The sequence below is a fragment of the Schistocerca piceifrons genome, chromosome X (genome assembly GCF_021461385.2).
Source record: "Schistocerca piceifrons isolate TAMUIC-IGC-003096 chromosome X, iqSchPice1.1, whole genome shotgun sequence".
NCBI classification, from domain to species: Eukaryota; Metazoa; Arthropoda; class Insecta; order Orthoptera; family Acrididae; genus Schistocerca; species Schistocerca piceifrons.
In genome coordinates this window covers 270,710,991-270,727,845 of record NC_060149.1, presented here as the reverse complement: position 1 = coordinate 270,727,845, position 16,855 = coordinate 270,710,991, and the positions used below count along the sequence as shown (strand labels likewise).

At 37.7% G+C, this 16,855-nt stretch overlaps 1 protein-coding gene across 2 annotated transcripts in view; it reads left to right on the top strand.

Annotated features, from left to right (window-relative positions):
* LOC124721456 (protein DENND6B) overlaps nt 1–16,855 on the top strand; it is a 215,806-nt gene that overhangs the window by 171,308 nt on the left and 27,643 nt on the right. For both annotated transcript variants that reach the window (XM_047246442.1, XM_047246441.1), the window contains 2 exons: nt 3,170–3,360; nt 15,241–15,512. In XM_047246442.1, the coding sequence (XP_047102398.1) occupies nt 3,170–3,360; nt 15,241–15,512 (463 nt within the window). The remainder of the gene's footprint in view (nt 1–3,169; nt 3,361–15,240; nt 15,513–16,855) is intronic.

Here is a 16,855-nt window from a genome sequence, read left to right as displayed (position 1 = left end):
CTGTATACTTCACAAATAAATCACAAAGTATGTAAAGCACTGTGAAGTCCATTAGGATTGTGTGTTGGCTCCACCATCTATTACACAATTCCTATGTCAACACAGATGCTGCAACATTGATATCAGTTTGTAGATGTTCCTCATTTGTTTATTTCTCTGGACTGATGATGTGTGAAACTATTTTCATGACTCAGAATCTCATTTGTCTATTGCTCTGCAAATTTTAAATATTCTTATGATATAGTCTGAATGTAGGCTCTGCATTGTCACTGATTTTACTGATTGCTTCTCACCAGTCTTTTGTGTGTTGAGGTATAGTGCTTGAATGTCTACAAAAGGCTAGGTGCATCATTTCTTGTGTAAGAAACTGAATGAGACTCATGAACATTCTGCCAGTTGGTAATTAACAACAGGGCTCCCTCCACGACAGCACCCTCAGGTCTGATACTTCTGTGGATGGTCACATGCCCTTTTTCTGAATATTACTGTAGTCTTAAATGATTTTCAGTGAGATGATGATGTTCCTCTTCCTGACAGATAACAAACACAAACCAATTGTCGCTATGTTCCATTTCAGTGAAACTTCTTGGAGGTTGTCGAAGTTCCACTATTACTGATAGGATGAATGGACAACAACTTTGTTGCATAATTTAGACTCCTCTGAATTTAATTTAATTTCTCCTGGTGCTCAGTGGACTCTTAAGGAGACCTGTGGAGACTTATTAATGATTTGATGTATGATGCAAAATTGCTAAGACAATAGGACCGGAAATCAGTTGTCTATTTTGTATACCTTCTTCATGTTTGCCCTTTGACTGATAACAATTTTTATGTAGCATTGCAGTATCCATTTCCAACAACTTCTTGAATTGTTGCTCAGTTTTGGTGTCACATATGTTTCAGTCTCTTTCTATGTGTCATACCTAAAGCCCAATTCTCTAATGTTGCTACTTTCAATTTCAGGAACATTGCTCATTGTATTTTACTGGCATCCTCAGATACCTTTTTCAACTATAGTATGCTGACATGAAAGTCTTCTATTTTGATTTTCTGTATGTTAGACATATACTAATATTTTCTTGTATCTCTTAAAATATTTTTGTATAGATGTGTGAATATTCAATTTTTTAAAACAAGATTGTGTTGTGTGTTTATGTAAAAGTCTACTGGAATAGGCTAAAATCAACTGCATTAATTACTTTATTAGTGCAATTTTCTGTTGGTACTGCCATGATCTTGATTTTTCTGGAGAGGTTGTCAACAAGCTTTCTCTTGTATACATTTCCTATTATTATGTCCGTAATTATGATTAACTCTTTTATGTAGTTCATTTTTATTTAGTAAGCTTTGGTGATATTGCTTCTATGGACTCCATGAGTATTTACTGATGAACATCCTGAGAAACTGTGGTTTGTGGTATTTGTTAGAAGTTATTGTTAAATAAATTCTTGTTTTACCAATTTTGTTAAATATTGTTGTGTTAAATGGAGAAAAATGCATTTTCTAAGTAGATATGTATATGCAGCACAAATGGAAATATTATGCAAACAGTAAACCATTTATGAGAGGCCTTTCAAAAAAATGCTTGTGTACACTACTGACAAGTTGTAATGATATTTATCAGTAATGTGTGCTAGTGATTTCTGCTATTAATGTAAGATGAGTGTTACTTTTACAAAGTAGTGAGAAATGGAAAATGAGCACTTCTGAAATTCTCTTATTTGTATGGAGTAAGGGCTGTGAAGGCAATGAATGATTCAAAGCACCATGCTATGGACTGATTAGGAAACATGTCCTGAGTGTGAAAAATGTGACCCTCCAGAGACACTATTTGACATCCTACTGGGTTAGTGAATATTGAAGATATGCCAGGATGGCATACAGAAGCACAATTCATGTAATTAATTGAACTTTAGTGATGTCATATATGTGGGCTTGTGGGAGACTGGATGTCTATCTTATTGCTATATTTCTGGTAGTGGCACCATACACTTTCTTGCTTGAAGTATTGTACAAGTAGCCATTGTTGATCAAATGACAGCTGAAACACAAAGTAGCATCAATATAGCAATGAGAGTATCAGCTAGGACCACCAGGAACTGCTTACTGGAAGTGGGGCCAAAAAGAAGAGTGCCACTCACCAGACTTTCTCTCACACTTCCTGCTGTGTAGCTCTCCTGTTATAGTGTACTCAAACACATACATGTGGGTTGGGAGGGAGTGGGAATGGATAATTCAAAACTGTGGTTAATGATAAGAGAAGACTCTGACTTGGCATCAGTGATGCTTGTTTACTTGTGTGAAGTCAACCAGGAGAGTAGCAGCTGATAGGGAATATTAAATACACTGATGTATAAAGCATCATGGTGTTGGGGTCTATATCATTACTACTGTCTATCCATTTGGGGTGTAGGTCAGGCTTCTACAGATACAGTTTGACACACCACCTGACTAACAGCGTCAGACCAGTTAAACTGGGTTCACTTCCAACCCAACATAATCTTGGCTTGCCAACTGGGCATTTTCTGCAGCTGTTGTAGCAAATTATATTGACCTTGTCATTGTAAAAGAATGCTGTCACAGCTGGGTAAAGGCTGACTTTCATCCACTTACAGTCACAAAATTGTCATATTCTGTACATGAAATAATGTGCAATACAAACTATAAACAATAGCGAGTCTGAAACATGTATCTATAAAAGTTAATTTGTGCTTCACCAAGTAAACAGCTTGGCAGCTTTCCTTCATACATACATACATATATATCTATAAATTTTAGTTTTACTTGTGTTGCTTTTGTTGTGAAACACTGTAAAAACTGATATGAAAGTTTCTTTACATGTTTGCTGGTCTGAGTTGTAGATAAAGAGTGATACACATCATACTAAGATTGTTTTCCCAGCTAACGTTTCCATAGGTGTATGACTCTATGATTACAACCATATACAATGCATCATGTGCTTTTATGTGGGACCTCTGGTTCATGATTTTAGATTTATTTCTTATTGGTGTAGTTGAGAAATAAAGGCCAGGGTAATAGTTTCTGAATATAAATTACATAGTGTTTGAAGTTCATTAAATCAATTTTTGAATATTTTGTAAATAATTGTTAGACACAATAAGTTCTTTACTTGCATTCTAATTGTTTTCATATTTTTGCCTGGTTATAGCATGATTGCACCACTGACATATTGTGGTGATTATCGACCATACTTCACTATCCATGACAGTGAGTTCAAAGAATATACTACTAAAGCTCATGCTCCTCCATATGTCATTCTTGGTGTGACAAATCCGTTCTTTGCAAAAACACTGCAGCACTGGCCACACATAATTAGAATATGTGAGCCATCCAATACAGGTATGGTTTCTATATATGTATATTTCTGTAGCATGGTGTTGAGTGTCTTGCCTCCAAATCTATTATAGCGGTCAGTTGTGAGATATGCTACTGGAATGAAAAAGGAGACAATTCAAACTTTGTAAATAAACTATTTTCATGCCCTGTTAGAAATTATTTAGTGTCTGCTACTGAAGTAATAGTCTTGCAACTGCATTTATTGTAATGTTGCACAAACACAATATCACAATTCCAACCAACCAACTTTACTCTGTTTCCACATGCAGAGAGATACTAAGACACTGAATGAAGTAGTACTTAACCAGGATGAACAGTAACATACAGTCTAACATGGAGCATACATCTATCACATAAACATCAGTCTGTTGAAGGCCCAGCTGTGCTGCCTTACATATGATTGTGTATCACATGGTGCAGCGCTTTCTTTGCCAATGCGCACTGGCCGCTTTAGGCCGACCATGTAGGCATGTGCTATTTAATTGTGCGTGCTCACAGTATACAGCTACCACAGCATCAAAAGTGAAATTTGATTGAGAAATGTGTCAAGGTACAAAGGCTAGTTGTACAACACAAGAAGTCTAGAAAGAGATCAGCAATCATGATGAGTTTATACAATGAAAGAACTTTTAAATGCCATTGTATTTATCCACATCAATTGTAAAGTACACATTTCAACAGATTGCCTTCATCAGATGGACAGATGGCTATTTACCACCGTCAGCTATCACTTTGCTTTATGATATTATTCTCTGGATATATCAGTCTCCCGTCTACAATTTTTTCCTGCAGTAGTTATTTCTTTTGTGTTAATGTTCCCAAACTTTTCTATGTAAGCAACATTTATTTTTGTTGGATATTTATTGTCTATTTTATTTTTACCTTGTTGTGAAAATGTTTTATAATCTCATCCTCTTTGCTCTTCCCTCCTTGAAAATGGTACCCTATGCCATATATTGAATGAATTTTCAGCTTTTATCCAAGAGGAACTTTTATGATCATTCATGGATGATCTTTCATTGTATTCTGGAATGAACAATTTATTTTTAATGTATCAAACCAGGTTAATGGGGGATTTGTTCTAATATGTTTCCCTTTTCACCTGTTGATGCATAATGTTAATCTCAGTTAATAACATTCACATGAGGACTCAACATTGGCAAATTCTTCTATATGGATTTGTGCTGAATTTTTAACTTCAGTGTGGAAGTCCCATTGAAAGAACATATGTTTAGGGAAATATGACCATTTAAAATCATTTTTGACCCCTTTGCCATTTTATCAAAATGTAGTGCACATCTCATGTACCTCAAAGATTCGCTGCATGCACACCCAAGTGTCTACATGTATTACCACCCTGCCCCCTGCTCTCCCACCCTAACATACACATTTCCTCATTCTTTTCCCCATTTCTTTTTGTTTCTTAGTTGCATTATTCTTTCTGTTGTTCTGTTGTTGAATTATCTTCCTCTTGTTATCCATCTGTGCTTCTCAATCTGTTCTTACCATCATCTTTGATCTAAAGTTTCCAGTGCTTACCAATTAACTGTGTCTATGACCTCCTACTCCTTAACTCTCTCTGAAACATTCTCCTTAATCTTTGTTTCTACTCATTCTTGCAAAAGGTGGCTCCTCTTCAACATTAAATCTGAGTGAGAAAGGCTGCAAAAATGGGATGGGAGAGAGGAGAGGGGAGAGGCAGAGGGAGAAGTTAATCTAGCCCTCTTTCTTCCATGAAGAACACTCTGTAGTTCTGAAAGCTCCGATTACAATTTTTTGTTTTAAGTGTTTTTAATGACAGTAATAGTCTTGCAAGGTAGTTTCAGTAGTGAAAAAAAGTCTGTTCATTTAGTGCAGGAGAATGTACAGGAGGACAATTATTGAACTTTATGAAACAAAATGTAAATTAGTTACAAACTACAGTGTGCACACACTTTGTTCTATATGTAAATGTCATTACAGATCTTCAGATTTAGGTTATGATATGTTTGGTATGCCTATTATCATTGGCAATGATGTGGTACAGTCAAATAGTGAAATTCTGCATGACCCGCTGAAGTGTCGGAATATCGATGCTGTCGATGACCTCCCGAATGACTGTTTTCAGCTCGGCAATGGTTTCCAGGTTATTCCCGTACACCTTGCCTTTAATATAGTCCCACAAAAAGGAGTCCCACGTGTTCAGATCCAGATAATGTGGTGGCCAATCGAAGCCCATGCCAGGGGCATCTGGGTATCCCAGAGCCAGAATATGGTCCCCAAAGTGCTCCTCCAGGACATAAAATGCTCTCCTGCTTCAAGGGGGTCAAGCTCCTTCGTGCATGAACCAAATCTTGTTAAAATCAGGGTCACTTTGGATAATTCTTGACCACATTCATGAAAGTCCTCAAGAAAGTACTGTATCCCAGAATGCTGAGACACTCTGAAAACTTTGACATCATCAGTGAACAATGTACTGGAATTCCCTAGTTAAAAAAAATGAAGCCAGTTGGGTTTTCTCATAGAGTGTTTCACTATGGTGTCAGAGAGGCAGTGGTAAACTTGTAACGTTACTAGTCTGTTACTTGACATGATAAGTCTCTTGGATGTCCATCTTCACCAACCTTCTTCTGCTAACTAATAGGTTCTTTCAAAGTAAGTAATGATTTAATACCACAACACAGTCAAGTTCTCTTATTTCATGCATTGCATTTATAGCTTTAAACCTAAGATGATCAGCTTTTATTTAGTAATTTTAGCTATTAATATGTAACACATCTGCACTTCACAGACTCCCTCAGTGATTTAAAAGAGATTTTCAAGTGGATGCATAGATAACTGAGTGAGGAACTTTACATTGTAATAGTTAGATGCAGCTGACTAATTACACAGTGACTGTACAGTCTGACTAGAAGATGTGAACTCGTGAGAATTGCTTCATGGAAATGTGGATTGTGGACATTGCAGCTACTGGCCATCGTGCATGAAGTCTATTTGTAGATGTGAATATTACAGAAAATTACAAATTGGTGATATACTAAGTTGTTATATTTTAGACATCAATATAAAATCCAGTAAAATTAGAAGGGATAAAAATACAATTTGCAGTGACGCTGTATAGTTAAAAATGGCAAAATTATTGCTACTATTTTATAGGAGAGCAATTTAATGTGCAAAGAATTCCCAAAATTCACCAAAAAGTTGTGTGAAGTGGATAATTTAAAAACTAATAGGTCATTTGACTGAAAATACACGTTTTCAGAAGCAGAAAAATCAGGGCTGCAAAACAGTGTCACTGGATTTTGGGAAGAATTACACTTTAAGATTCAAACATTCTAGAACATGAAAATTTTAAACATTAATAACTCTGGAAATATCATGTTTTGGGAAAATCAAATGTTTGTCGAAAAGTGGAGAATGAGGAACTTTTAAATGACCTATGGCAATCTTGAAATGAACAATTTTTAGCAGTATGGAATTTTGAAATGTACATGGTCTACAGGTATCATAAATTATGACCATTTCTGTAAATAAAATGTTTCCATAGAAACTAAATGTGCCTCAGCAGTCTGAAAACTATCCTGTGAATAATAGAGTTTTGTGAAATACAGCATTAATAAGAAATTACTTATTTCATGTAATTAACTTATAGACACTGCTAACAAAAATATACCAGAAAAGGAAGAAACAATAAAAGTGGCATCAGGATTGGTATAAGAACAAGTAGAATGCTCCCACCTTGTTCTGTTACAAACTGGTGAAAATCCTACCTCCAAAAAAGGAAGCAGAAGGTGGTTTTGGGTGAGAGGGGCAAAGCAGGTGAGGGAGTAGAGTCTGACTGGGGTACTGTACTCCAAGAATTACCTTAGGCACCTGTCCTTGGCCTGCTGCTATTTCTCATATATATAAATGATTTACCTTTCTTGTACAAAACATACAAGTTCACTACATCGCTGACAATACTAGCCTTCCAGAAAGTCTGCCAATCTAAAGGCTGATCTCAAAAAATTACTTTCAGGACTCCAAACGTGGTTTGAAGCAAACTCACTGACAGTAAACCTCATCAAAACTGATTATATCCAGTTCAACTTCAATTACAAATTCCCATTGGAGTTACTTATTGTACATGCCTATCAGAAAATACAAAAGATTTAGTGCACCAAATTCTTAAGCCTCCACATAGTTCATTGTTGTTCATGACTAGATTAATCAGTTCCTCATTCATTACCTGTATGTAAATTTGTGAAAACTAGAATTATTAACAAGCTTACATGATTAGCAGATAGTTTATGCAATGTCATGCACAATTACATTGGAGTTAGATAGAAAATGTGAATCAGCATAAGGAAATTAAGAAGTGAGTAAAGCAGAGGCAGTTAATGTTTCATTGTTACTGAATAGGTTTGGGGAAAAGAAAAAACGACACAACACACAGTTGTACAGGACTGTAATACTTAAGATAGCCACTCTGCTTCTAAACATGTGTCACACTTCATCAGTAAGTATTTTAGTGGTTTCTGTAGAGACCATAGGCTATAGTAATTTCTGAGTCGGAAACAAGGATTCTGCAGTTGCAAATGGGCAGAAATGATATAGTGACCATCATTGGTAAGTTTGAAAGCATTTATGTATGTTAGGATGGTTCACAGAGAGACTGCATTATGAGAAAATAGCTTAAAAAAATTGATTTCAAAAGTAGTGTCCCATCGTGTATTAATATTTACATTAAGCAACTTGCTGACAAACTTAGTTGTGCAAATGTAAATACTGGGGAGCCTGTCTCCATTCCCAAAAAACTGTATATTGGAGAAAATGCCACTGAATTATATTAGTTCAGTTCTTTCAATCCTCCTCCTAATTTCAAATTTCAGAAAACTTCTGTTTTCATTGGTGGTTTCAACAGCCACAGCACTGCCTAGGGATACCCTGAAGGCAATGTAAATGGAGAGGCCATTCTAGAATGGACAGGACATCATGAGCTGTCACTTTTCAATGACAACAAACTACCCCCATCTTTCAGTTGTGGCACATGGCAATGTGGTAACAAACCTGGCCTTAATTTGGTTAGTGAAAACCTGTCGTAACAAAGCATCAAATCGGTATGCCTACAAATTTCATCACCATGTTAGATGTGCAGAAAAAAACTATTCAACCTATTCTGGAACATATGAAGAGTTTGCAAACACCGTAAGGTTCTGCATCCACAAAGCTATTCCTAGAGGCTGCAGATATATATACATACAGGGACTTACTCCAGAAATGTCTACCGTGTTGAACAAATATAAATACCATTTCAAAATGAACACATTTAGTGCTGAAACCATCAGAACTAATCAGTGTGTCATTTCCTCTATTTCTGAGTCAAAATGCACGCAGTTAATGGAGACAGGAGACTTGGGTGGAAATAGACAAAAGGCTACCGAAATGCTGAAGTAATGCTCCTTCTGAGAGCAAAATCCACAGCAACATATCTGTGAACCAAATAGCAAATTAGTTCATTGAAAGTTCCAAACCAAGCAAAACTTCTGAAAAAGAGAAAAAGAAATTAGAAATATTTAATGAACATAACAGTAGCATTTTGCATGATCCTTTGATCACGAATGATCTTAATAAAGCATTTAAGGGTATGTGGAATGCCCTGTGCTTATAATGTTATACTGAGCCAAAAGTTACAAACATTTTGTCATGAGGTGTTATGACTGTACTCTTGAATTTTTACAGAACTTGAGCATATGGTCTGCGTTTGTGCTGGATTAATCACTTTGGAAAAAGAAAGTTTAGTTTTTGTGATATTTTTTCCTAATTTTTTTAAAAAATTATACATTTTAACAAGGAATTTAGAATACAAATCTCTTAATACAAAATATTCTCACAAATCTTTTAGTTCAGATATATTAGAAGGCCTTAAGGAACAACTCGTGAAAATTTCATCTTTCTGCTATAAATAGACTATGAGAAAATGTCCCTTATATACCAAAAAACTAAAGCTATAGGAAAGGATCTTAAAAGTATTTGCTCCAATATATCTCTGCTCCATAGCTAGTATCATCAGAATTGTCCAACAACTTCCTGTTTGTGGCTCTCCTAAGTTGTCCAGCCATTTTTGAATAGATATTTACAGTATTATCTGAAGACTTGAGGTGTTCCTTGTCTAAACAAAGTATAGCTGCTGCAGTTCATAATCCCATGCAGAGCCTCATCTTCTGAAAAACTTTGCACTTTGTTATATTGCCCTGACTGAATGGTGAAACAGCATCATAAATGCTAAAGCGAAGAGTGTTTATATCCACAAACAGCATTTTAGGTTGTCTGTTTCATATCATATGGTTCACTAAATCATTTGGATTTTGAGTCCAGCCATGAAAACATTTCTTTAGTTGACTAATATCTGTAAGGTCTCAGAATTTTGGTTTTATTTTGTTCATTACGGCAAGTGGCAAATGGTGATGGTGACTGTATTGTTGTTCAGTTACCTTGCCTCTGTTGTGCTTGCACCAACTACCTTCACCTTTTGGACGTAGCCCATTTGGGGATTCTCACTGCATGAAGCAGTGTGAAAAATGGTGCCCAGACTGCTCTTCTGATCAATTCTGCATCTGCTGTATTCTGCCTAATTGCTAAATCCTGGCACTTCTGAATACAGTCCAAAGCAGCATCTGCCGGTCTGTTTTTCCTATCTAAAGTTTTTCCATATGCCAGTTTCTTGCCTTTCATGCTAGCCTAGAGCTTTTAAAGTCTTGAGCGCATCCTTTTCTGAATGCAGCCAACACATTCTAGTCTGCAAATTTTCACATTGTTCCCATAAGGCCTTAATTCCTCAATTTCTTTGATTGCCTTTGAGTCACCATCTCCAAGGTAATTTATGTATCTATCATTGTACCATTTTACTGAGTGTTGATAAATACTTATCACTCCAGCAACATCCATACTGCCATTTGAACCATAATAACTTGCTGTGCACTCTTCTTAATGTTTATTTTTAATTCTGTCGTTGCATCAGCAATGCTTTGAAAGTATTGGCACATCAACTACATTGGCAGTGTCCACACTTGCAGCTGTTACAAGACCATTTAGATATGTGTGTCCTCTCTTCTGCCAGTTCCCATCAAAAGCTATGGACAGGTGCCTGTTATTATTATTTTCAACAGCAGCTTCCTCAACTGCATTTTTCATATTTTCCTGTGCTACATCTTCAATAGCAGAGTCTATTGCAATGAAGTATTTGTCAAATTTTAAGTGTTGAGTAGGGAGGTACATCACACCACATAACATGGCACCTGCAGCCCTGCCCTTACCTATAGACTGTAATCCAGAAATCAGTATAATGTTTATATCGTATAGGTTATCAGTATCTGCAGTAACATGCAAGGAATTGAAAAATATAATATCAACTCTAATTCACAAACAAATCCTACATATGTGTATGTTTTTAGTGAAACACCACATACTCCACATTGTTTGCATCACACATTGTTCTCCAAACCACCTGATAATACTGACACGCTAATTATCTCATATTTTGTAGTCCCAGCATTTAGATTCTTGTATTGTTCTTCAATTATAGCTAGTTTTCCTTTTGAAGCATTTTCAGGTTTAGTGCCATCAATGTCACACGATGAAACTTCCTGGCAGATTAAAACTGTGTGCCCGACCGAGACTCGAACTCGGGACCATTGCCTTTCGTGGACAAGTGCTCTGCCATCTGAGCTACTGAAGCACGACTCATGCCCTGTACTCACAGCTTTACTTCTGCCAGTATCTCGTCTCCTACCTTCCAAACTTTACAGAAGCTCTCCTGTGAACCTAGCAGATCTAGCATTCCTGAAAGAAAGGATACTGCAGAGACATGGCTTAGCCACAGCGTGGGGGATGTTTTCAGAATGAGATTTTCACTCTGCAGTGGAGTGTGCGCTGATATGAAACTTCCTGGCAAAATAAAACTGTGTGCCCGACCGAGACTCGAACTCGGGACCTTTGCCTTTCGCGGGCAAGTGCTCTGCCATCTGAGCTACCGAAGCACGCCTCACGCCCGGTACTCACAGCTTTACTTCTGCCAGTATCTCGTCTCCTACCTTCCAGGAAGTTTCATATCGGTGCACACTCCGCTGCAGAGTGAAAATCTCATTCTAATGTCACACAATGTATCACTACCAGTGCAGGAGTTAGACGCTACTGGGACATCAAATACTGATGTAGACAAGCCATGAGATGAATTTTGAATACCTGTTACTTACTTACATTGATGTACATGTTTTCTAGGTCTTTGCATATTGAAGGGAAGAAAATACTCACAGAGGAAACAATACAAATGGTGCAAAATTTATGGTCAACTCTCTTGCAGTGTAGCAAAAGAAAAAATAACTGTGTTAGCTCAATTATATCTCTGGCAGGGCAGGCTGTATCAGTCTCTCAAACTAGGTGCAGAACATCATGTGCTGCAATTTTTAAACAATGATTTAAAATACTTCTATGTATTTCATATCAATATATTACACACAGTTTTAAACAGGAAACTGTAAATGTTTCAAAAATGCATTTTCTCAAAAATACATTATCTGATCAAAAAACTTATTCTTTCTACCCATAACAAATGCAAAAATGTCAAAGCATGAGGCCTATAAGAAGTCTGCATTGAACAACTCATAAGATTTGGTCCCATTAGCCAACAATGGCTCTTAGAATTACTAACCAACTGCACAAGGAACTGTAAAATTCAAAAACTTTTAGAGAAAGGTCAGAGTCATTGCAGTTTTGAAGCCAGGCAAAGATGTGAATGATACAGAGAACTACAGACTGATCTCCTTGTTTTCTCATCCACACAAAGTTCTTGAGTGAATGATATTAGACAGACTGCCCAAAATAATAGAACTAGTACTTATACAAGAACAAACACACTTCCAACCTTTGACCTGACAGCACCATGTGACACAGTCAACCACTGGCTACCACTAAAGAAACTCTATGAAATAACAAAGGATTATAAACTATCTCAGATATTAGAATGCCTGCTGCTAAACTGAAGATTTTTTGTTGAATTTTGAGGCCATAGAAGTAGATGGAAGAGCCAGAAAAATAGCCTCCCACAAGGATCGTAGCTCCCATCTTATTTAACATCTACACCAATGACCAACACTGCACAGAAGGAACAAGGAGTTTTATCTATGCAGACGATGGTGCAATAGCAGCATGACAGACAAGTATCAAACATGTTGAAAGCAAGCTGTCCCAATCTCTAAAAGACCTCATTAGTTACTACGAAGACGACAAGCCAAAAATCCAATCCATCAGAAACACAATATTTACCTTCCACATAACAAACAAACAAGCAAGAAGAAAATTGCTGTTGACCTGGGAAGACACTCAAGTAGAACATAGCACTACACCCAAATATTTCTGGAGTCATGCTTGATTGAACACTAACATACAGAACCCACTGCTTGAACACCAAAAGGAAGCTATCAGCAAGAAATGACATCCTCCAGAAAATAGCTGGTACAACTGGGGGGGGGGGGGGGGGGGGGGGGAGGGAGGACACAGCCTGTTGTTAAGAGAACATCAAACTTAGCCCTCTGTACTTATAACAGAGGACACAGCCTCATGTTATGAGAACATCAGTCTTAGCCCTCCATTAATGTGCAGCAGAATTTTCCTGTCCTGTCTAGTACGGCTACAGCCTTACCAGACAGGGTGACATTGCCCTAAACAAGACTTACAGAATCATCACATGCTGCCTGAGATCAATTCCACTCCAAACTTAGCCCTCTGTACTGCTTTTCGCGGATGATGCTGTAGTGTACAGAGAAGTTGCAGCATTAGAAAATTGTAGCGAAATGCAGGAAGATCTGCAGCGGATAGGCACTTGGTGCAGGGAGTGGCAACTGACCCTTAACATAGACAAATGTAATGTATTGCGAATACATAGAAAGAAGGATCCTTTATTGTATGATTATATGATAGCGGAACAAACACTGGTAGCAGTTACTTCTGTAAAATATCTGGGAGTATGCGTGCGGAACGATTTGAAGTGGAATGATCATATAAAATTAATTGTTGGTAAGGCGGGTACCAGGTTGAGATTCATTGGGAGAGTCCTTAGAAAATGTAGTCCATCAACGAAGGAGGTGGCTTACAAAACACTCGTTCGACCTATACTTGAGTATTGCTCATCAGTGTGGGATCCGTACCAGATCGGGTTGACGGAGGAGATAGAGAAGATCCAAAGAAGAGCAGCGCGTTTTGTCACAGGGTTATTTGGTAATGTGATAGCGTTACGGAGATGTTTAACAAACTCAAGTGGCAGACTCTGCAAGAGAGGCGCTCTGCATTGCGGTGTAGCTTGCTCGCCAGATTTCGATAGGGTGCGTTTCTGGATGAGGTATCAAATATATTGCTTCCCCCTACTTATACCTCCCAAGGAGATCACGAATGTAAAATTAGAGAGATTAGAGCGCGCACGGAGGCTTTCAGACAGTCGTTCTTCCCGCGAACCATACGCGACTGGAACAGGAAAGGGAGGTTATGACAGTGGCACGTAAAGTGCCCTCTGCCACACACCGTTGGGTGGCTTGCGGAGTATAAATGTAGAATGTAGATGTAGAAAAGGTCTACTGTCTAGCAGGTATCTCTTCCTCAGACACCCACTGCAAATCTAATGCTTGACTAGAAAGAAATAAAACAATAAATCTAGAGACTCATTCTCTGTATGGGTACTCATCAGCAACTGCCCAACTCGAATCAATATTAAATTTCCTCTATAGTACAGAAACTCCCTGAACAACATTCAGCATTCAGACTAAATTCCTTGTGTAACTGAGACAACAAGAAGAAAACTGGCCGATATGGTCAACAGGCCATGATCTGGAGTTGGCAAGTGTAAGAACAACCTGAAGAAGTGGGGATTTTCTGGTGACTCTGCCCTGTGCAAACTTAGAGGAGAGAAAACTATTGGTCATCTCCATATCTGCAAGCTGTGTCCAACTACATGCTTCCTAAAAGAACTGATGGCAGCTACTCATGAAGCCTGTAAAGTGGCTAAATATTGGTCACACAGCATTTAAAATGTGTGCTACTATGTGCATCTGTTTGTATGAATCTGGCAATGCTTGTAATACCAGACTGAAATTATCTGTACATTTTTCTGATTACATGATGTATTTTTTCTGATAAATTAAATAAATGAGTTGGCAGTCATTAACATACATATTTTTGTGTGTTAGCATGATCCTGTTAATGGGTAACCCATATACTGTGGAGACCCAAGCATTCTTTTAGATACAAATTATGATACTCTTTGTGTGTAGTCAAACTCTATGGTTAATTGGATATTATGAGCATTAAAGACTGAGATGTAAAGTATACAGTAAAACTCTACAATTTAACCAGGTATCAGTTTGAGATTATCCCTCCCTATTCATGTGATGTGAGTATTAAGTTGTAAAATACCTGCCTGGTCTCATTTGGGTTATTCCAAAAATTTACATGTGAAAGATAAATGTAGCACTCACTGAAATTTTTATGCTTCCTAAATGACTGTCCCTATCAAAGCTGTTCACTAATATGCATGCCAATGTTTTGCCCGTAATGCTGAGGCATGTAAAAGAAAACTTGTGTACTTGTTTATCAATTATTTGATAGCCAAAGTGGAAGTTCTATTTTCTTATAAAACTGAATATGACTACTCTTTGGTATTGTGGTCCTGACAGAAGCAACCACTGTAATGATTAAAACTGTGAGATAAATGTCCACAGAATTAATTGAAATGTTTCTCTTTCTCTCTGTCTCTCTCTCTCTCTCTCTCTCTCTCTCTCTCTCTCTCTCTCTCTCTCTCTCTCTGGTACAGTATGTTTAAAATATTTCTTCAGTATTTCTCTGAGTACAATAAATGTTATAACTTTCTTTACTTAGAGACTGTGCAGAAACACAAGTTGAAGAAAGGTGGCAATATAAAGATGCTGGATTCAAAGCCTGGTGTTTATACCCACTATCGACCATTTCTCCACAAAGATAAGTTGATTCTGAAGAAACTTATGAAAGGTATTCAGACAAAACGACCAGGGGAGGTACAAACAGCTTTGCTTAAAAGGCATCTTCTTGAAGTTACACAAAGTTTCATGATCCCTTTAGAGAGATATATGGCCAGCCTCATGCCACTTCAGAAAAATATATCCCCTTTCAAGGTGAGTAACCGTATCTTCCTCTTACATCTAAATGTTGTTTATCTAGATTAGATTTTGGATGTGCACTGTCTGTTGCTGTAATATTGTTGACTTGTTCCTTTATGCACAATTTCTTGCAATAGATATAGGAAATGAACCCTGTGTATTTAGATTCCTGTTTTTCTTTACTCAAAGATCCTCTTGAATTTATAATTTAAATACTTCTTCTGCTGGTTTGTGTCATTGGTTCTGCAATTTTTGGCAATGAGACTAGCTGTAATCTTCAAGTAACTACTAATGAATGCAGGATGGCTCATTTGAGTATCGTCTTATACTCTGTGGCACTCCTACCCACAGGCAACAGTATTCATCTTCCATGGGAACTGTGCCAAAGAAGACTGGCACGATCCCAATGCAATTGTGTTCTCTACTCACCAATTAAGACCTCTTCTTTATTTAGGCCTGTGAAACACAATCTGGGCCGCTGCAAGGCATGATTTTACCATATCCCCTGACACTGTGCCTAAGTATATATTGGAGAGACAGAATGCACAATTAAGTAGAGAGTCTATAAAAACAATACTGTACTCCACCAATCCACCAAGTTAGCTTGGAAGCCAGCCATGCCACAGCCTATAAAAATGAAATTATTCTGAATGTCATCTTTCTTTTGGGGCTGTCAACTTAAAGAAGCAGTAAAAATCTGACCTGAAAGGAAACTGGTAAACAACAGTAGTTAATTACACTACCGGCCATTAAAATTACTACGCCATGAAGATGACATGCTTCAGACACGAAATTTAACCGAGAGGAAGAAGATGCTGTGATATGCAAATGATCAGCTTTTCAGAGCATTCACACAAGGTTGGCACTGGTGGCGACACCTACAACATGCTGACATGAGGAAAGTTTCCAACTGATTTCTCATACACAAACAGCAGTTGATCAGCGTTGCCTGGTGAAACGTTGTGATGCCTCATGTAAGGAGAAGAAATGCCTACCATCATGTTTCCGACTTTTGATAAAGGTCGGATTGTGGCCTATTGCGATTGCAGTTTATCATATTGGGACATTGCCGCTCGCGTTGGTCAAGATCCAATGACTGTTAGCAGAATATGGAATCGGTGGATTCAGGAGGGTAATACCGAATGCCGTGCTGGATTCCAATGGACTTGTATCACTAGCAGTCGAGATGACAGGCATCTTATCCGCATGGCTGTAACGGATCGTGCAGCCACGTCTCGATCCCTGAGTCAACAGATGGGGACGTTTGCAAGACAACAACCATCTGCGCGAACAGTTTGAAGATGTTTGCAGCATCATGAACTATCAGCTCAGAGACCATGGCTGCAGTTACCCTTGAT